Here is a 6,507-nt window from a genome sequence, read left to right as displayed (position 1 = left end):
AAAAAAATGATAAAATTACAGTTTAGTTATCGGCCTGTGCCGTCAACATTTACTTAATATAACAAATTTGTAATCTGCACGTGCTTAATGAGTAAACCCCGCACTCGGCATTTCATCAAAGAGTATAAGTGAACTTAGAGAAGTGAGTTTAGAAGCTTTATAAAAAAGATTTTACAATGCAACACTTTCGTGCATATGTGTGTGTGCGAGATCGAGGCTCAAGAGTAAAACAGAGCAATAGATTAGTTGCGTGATGTCGCGATAGACGGAGCTGCAATCTTACATGACAAGGACAGACAATCGTACTATCTTTGTCTCTTTCATGCGTATGAGAGTAATATACGCACTAACATTATTGCAGTATCTTTTCTCTCTCGATCATACGCTCTGTCTCTTTCTGAGATCGAGGCTCAAGAGTAAAACAGAGCAGTAGATTAGTTGCGTGATGTCGCGATAGACGGAGCTGCAATCTTACATGACAAGGACAGACATAATCGTACTATCTTTGTCTCTTTCATGCGTGTGAGAGTAATATACATGTACGCACTAACATTATTGCAGTATCTTTTCTCTCTCGATCATACGCTCTGTCTCTTTCTAATCGCTCGCTCGCTATGTATTACGTATCGCTTAGCTTCATGCTCCTCGCATATTCACTTACGCGTTCACTCGCTCTTCTCTTTCTCCCTCTCTCGCGATCCTAATATTTGTTATATCACGTGCGAGTATTATTTGTTTTATTAATTTTTAATTAGAGTTATATTTTGTTTCACGTAATAGGGAGCGAAATTAGTCAATGCAAGACGAAGGTGAAACCAGTTAAAACGATCGGACGGTTATTCATATTAGCTTTTTCGCAGTTTTTTCGGGTTCGGTAGTCCATTGTCGTCCGTAAACAAGAACAGACGGGCGTGTTCTTTGGACCTTGTTTTTGAGTGCATAAAAAAGTATACGGGATTATCAAATTATTAGTTTTGTTTTCTAATGTATCGGGAGTTAATCGGCGTTAAGTATAAACATATAAAAAAATCTATTTCCCTTTTTATATATATAAATACGACATAAAACCAGACTAGTGATGTACTATCGAATATGTATAATGTTGAAATGAACATCCGTAATTTGGACTTGTCAAAGAGATTTATGTGTGCCTGCATTTTTGGTTAGTATATACGCAATCTACAATTATGTGGTTAACTATAACAGGTTTTATATGGAAATCAGTTTTTTGTTTTTAGTAAATACCATGAAAAGGAAAAAGTGTAAATATGTAAATAATAACAATAATGAAATTGATATGTACAATCCCATCTCTGGTTGTTGAGGTTACATTTATGCAATATCATGTATCATGTATTTATTGTGAATATACACTCATTTAGATGCATTTTTATTAATATGAAGCAATTTGAAAATGATATGTATAATAAACCCAGACAGCACTATGACATCCTCGGGAAATCCGAAGGACATCCAGGACGGACATTACGGATATCCTGTGTATATCCAAATTTTATCCCGGGATATACTCAGGATGTCCTGAGGAATAGCAAATGAACACCTCATGCTATACCTAGAGATATCCTCAGGATAACCCATTTCAAAGTCCTACGGATGTCCATAAGATGTCCGTAAGACATCGTAATTCCTAAAACGTCCACAATGCATTCAAAATTAGTCCAGAATATGTTATCAAGGTACTTTATATGATATTTTAAAGATAACATATTGAATATAATTTATATAAGATATATATATTTTAATTGCCAGATAACACATGTATGTCCTCTGGAAATCCAAAGGACATCCAATATAATAGACAGGACAGATATCCTATGGACATCCAGGGGTTATCCAGTGGACATTTATAGGACATTAATACTTATTATAATACTTAAGAGTTCTAAATTATATTAAATAGCCTACATAACTGAAAGTAATCATGTATGCGTATTAAATTTTCATAAAATATATTTATAATGATATCTTAAAACGTCCTACAAATGTCCTGAACCGTCCTGGACATATTCAGGATGATCCTGAGGATGTCTTGTGCTGTCTGGGAAGTGTATATTTTTATCTTTCAGAATAAGTTTTTTTATTGGAGCGCTATATATATGGATAAAGAATATATAAACATGGATAAGATATTCGCAACCGAGAGATTACTAGTTCTAAACAAAAAAGGAAACACCTGTATTGTTTACCATAAAATGACAAAATCACTATGCTGAAGAGGAAGAAGAGAAAGAAATACATGATATTCTCAATTTTATAGTATTTACTTCATATTAATAAAATTGTATCTAAATAAGTGTATACTCACAGTACATACATGATAATATATATTGCCACATAACTGTAACCTCAACAACTAGGGATGAGATTGTACATATCAATTTCATTATTGTTATTATTTACATATTATTCTTTCCTTTTCGCGACATTTATTACGAAATAAAAAACAGATTTCCATATAAAATCTGTTATAATTAACTACATATTCTTTCCTCTCCTTCCCAAGAAATAATTGTACAGACTGCATATATACAAATCAAAAATGCAAGCACAAAAAATCGTTTTGACAAACCCGAATTACGTATATTCATTTCAACATTAGTGGTAGTACCTCACCAGTCTCGTTTTTTGTCGTATTAATATAGATATATGAATAGATTCTTTATACATCTACACTTATCGCCGATTAACTCCTGGCTCAAAAAACAAAACTAATAATTTGATAATACCGTAAATTTTTTATAGCACTCAGAAACAGAGTCCAAAGAACATGCTCGGTAACGCATTCGTTTGTGTTTACGGACAACAATGAATTATCAAACCCGAAAAGACTGCGAAAAGGCTATGAATAATATCCGATCGTTTCAACTGGTTTCACCTTCGTCTTGCATTAGCCGATTTTGCCTATTACATGAAACAGAACTTAACTTTAACCAAAATGAAACTATGAATATTAATAAAACAAAACAGATAATATTCGCACAAGATATAACAATAATATAAACTCAAAATTCAACCGCATAATTGACTTCTCGCTTAAAAAATATTTATTCTAACAAGAGTTTCACATGACGTGATATTCTTGTAAAAATAAGTTTCTGTTAGGCGAAAAGTCAATTATGAAATTGAATTTTGAATTAACATTCTTATATCCCAGCTATAGCCTCGAGAATCATACACGGCCGCGCGGTAAAAAGCGACGCGACGGCCAATCAGCTTCTTACTTTTTCGGAAGTAATTTGACGTAACAGAAGATGATTGGCTACCGTATCCTGTACCGCAAGAGACATGTCACGTCATGTAATATCCTTGTTAAAATAAATTTTTTTTAGAGAAAAAGTCAATTATGCTGATGAATTCTGAGTTAAGGGCGGGAGCACAGACTTTTGCATAAGCGCATAACCATAAGTATAAGAAAATGGACCAATCAATTTCCTTATGCGTATGATTATGTGCATATGCAAAAGTCTGTGCTCGCGATCCTAATATTTGTTATATCCCGTGCGAGTATTATTTGTTTTATTAATATTGTCAATGTTACCTATAGATATGGTTTCACAAGTTCCTTTCGAATATATGCATCTGGTATGCTTGGGAGTTATGAAGAAACTTTTATCCGCATGGATATGTGGTAAATATACACGTTTTTCAAAGTTATCAGCAAGATCCATTGCTATAATATCTCAAGGATTAGAGAATCTTAAAACATATTGTCCATCAGAATTTGCAAGACGTCCTAGAGCAATTCATGCATTTACTAAATACAAGGCAACAGAATTTCGTCAATTTCTGCTATATACAGGTCCAGTAGTAACGTATGGTGTTCTGAATCAACAAGTATATACTCATTTTTTGTTTTTGCATACTGCCATAAGAATATTGGTATCCACTGCACCGTCAAAAGCATATTTAAACTTTGCTGAACTTGTTCTACAAAAATTTGTTGCTCGATGTGAGAATCTTTATGGTTCAACATTCATTTCATATAATGTGCACGGTTTTCTTCATCTCACAAATGATGTGCGGCAGCTAGGCCCCCTTGATTCATTTTCTGCTTTCTCATATGAAAATAATATGTCAATTTTTAGAAAATACTGTAGAAAACCTAACTTTCCTCTTCAACAGTTTTCCAATAGGATGGCAGAGATGGAAGCTCGTGAAACAAATTTACATCGTACCCAAATTCATTTTTCCAAACTCATTGATTCTTCTACGCAAGTATGTGCAGCGTATAATGGAGGTCCTCTTCCGCCTAATGTTAATCCCAACAGCTGTCAGTATCGTAAATTAGTATTCAATGGAGTTTTGTTCAGTTTGGATATACAAAATAATTGCTGTATTTTACACGATGAATCGATTTGCCTCATTGTCAATATCTTCATGGACAAAGCCATATATTATTTGGTTGTAAAGAAATTTCAAAAGGTAGATTCATTCTACGATGTTGGTATTTCGTCTTCAGAAATTCAAATATATAAATGTTGCGCATTAAGTAGTGAGATTTTTTGTATCCAAGTAAATCAAGTACGCATCAAATGTTATAAAATGCCTTATTGGGGTAGTTCATCAATAGTAGTAGTGATGAAGATGAGCCAGAAGTTAGCGAGTATGTAGTTGCTGCAATTATACATACAGATGATCTATAAAATAATAATACTGCATTTAGCTGTTCTCTTAGATATAATATGCAGGAAGGAAAATAGAATCCACACGCACAGGATGATTAATAAAATACAGGTTGGTATAATTGTTTCATATATTTCTTTTATTCAGCCTAATTAGAATGGAAATGATAATTAAATTTTTTAAACATTTTAGATGCTCTCTACATTTCTGCGTTTGACAAAACAGGAATTATTTTTAAAACATAAAAATATATATGTAAGTATACGAAATGTTTAAAAATTTGCTTTTTCTCTGTTTCATTTGCTATTTTTTATAATTTCATTTCATAAAATAATCAATACGATCCAATTTTTTTACTTTTTTAGGAACTGTTTTGCATATAATGATTTTCTTGACTGCTCTATACAACGACTACTCTACTGGTTTCTTTTTTTAACTAACATTTGAATCTATACTTTTTTATTTTACTTTATAATTAATATCATATATATATATTTACAGAAAAAAAAGATATGGAGAAGGAGAAACGTCCCAAACGGACTGTCATCAAACCGCGACGATATCAGACGACATCTTCGGACGAGGCGGATTCAGGGAGAAGAACATTCGTGGAGCTACAGAGCAACCAATTAGAAGACGATATTGCTGAGTTACGGGGAGTATTAGAAAATAATTCTCCCGATATTGATATGCATGCTCACTCTAATCATTCACTTACTTACACACCTTTAATTGATCACACCAAACATGCCAATAATACACCACACACTAGTGACACAACACATTTATTGACTTATACACAACCAACTGTCAATCATACAACACAAGCATTCTGTCCCAATGATACAACTTATTCATTAGCTTACACACAACCATTAACTACTAATCACACAACACAAGCACCTTTCATGCATGATAAATCACAATCATTATCCCACGCACAAAACTTTCATCATACAACGCAAACATTCACACACGAACCACATGCGTCTGTTACTCATACACAAACACACACACAACATATTGGTAACAGATTAAATACATCATATAACACTCAGTTACACACTTCAAATACTTGGCCGATTGAAATTCGTCGCCTGCCAAGCCCTGCACCATCATCATCGCGAGCTCCAGGAACAGGAGAATTTTATGATATGAGACCAGAAATTCAGTGAGTATACATTAAACAAAGAAATTTTTATAATCGAAATATATTGTTGCGTCCCTGCGGGTCGATCTAAGGCGGTTTCATGAATCTGCTGTATTCGTCTCCGGGAAAACGTTGCTAAGCGTTGTTGTTAAAACAACGGCGGACATCTTGGGAGAGATCGGCCATCTTGAGTTTCGCGACGGATGTCATTCCGGGCGGACATATTTGAGATACGATTACCGTTATTACCCGTTCTGTGTTCCTTGTTTAATTGTGTGTTCTGTGTTATTATTAAAGTTCCTTTTGTTCTTTTAAAAGAGTGTTAATCATTTACGTCGCGGTACGCGAGTGCCGTTTGTGTCGCGCGTGTTCGAGTATTATCGAAGTCGACGCGCGGACGCAACATTTTGGGGGCTTGTCCGGGATACGACGGAGTGGACGATTTTCTGGAGAATTGTGTGTTTCTTTTCGTCTATAAAAAATGGAACAGAAAAATTTGCCGACGGCAGGAGTTTCGACGAGAAAGAGGAGTCGATTGACTTCAACGGCGGCTACGACATCGGGACCATCATTGGAAGCGATTACACTTCAGTCAGCGATGCGAGAGATTCGTGAGCTACGCGAGGAGCGGCTGCAGCAGCGAGCCGATTTTGAGACGCAATTGCGCCAACACGATGAGCAGCGAGCTGTATTTGAAGCACAACTGCGCATAG

General features: G+C 34.8%; 1 protein-coding gene across 1 annotated transcript in view; it reads left to right on the top strand.

Moving 5' to 3' along the window:
- The first annotated feature begins 3,551 nt into the window (after positions 1–3,551).
- LOC115235309 overlaps positions 3,552–6,507 on the top strand; it is a 10,544-nt gene continuing 7,588 nt past the window's right edge. The window contains exons 1-4 of the mRNA XM_029807012.1: positions 3,552–4,755; positions 4,837–4,899; positions 5,010–5,066; positions 5,146–5,815. Coding sequence (XP_029662872.1) covers positions 5,027–5,066; positions 5,146–5,815 — 710 coding nt within the window. The 5' untranslated portion in view covers positions 3,552–4,755; positions 4,837–4,899; positions 5,010–5,026. The remainder of the gene's footprint in view (positions 4,756–4,836; positions 4,900–5,009; positions 5,067–5,145; positions 5,816–6,507) is intronic.

Source organism: Formica exsecta, unplaced genomic scaffold, assembly GCF_003651465.1.
Source record: "Formica exsecta isolate Colony F162 unplaced genomic scaffold, ASM365146v1 scaffold1095, whole genome shotgun sequence".
Lineage (NCBI taxonomy): Eukaryota > Metazoa > Arthropoda > Insecta > Hymenoptera > Formicidae > Formica > Formica exsecta.
This window is presented reverse-complemented; position numbering and strand designations above follow the sequence as displayed.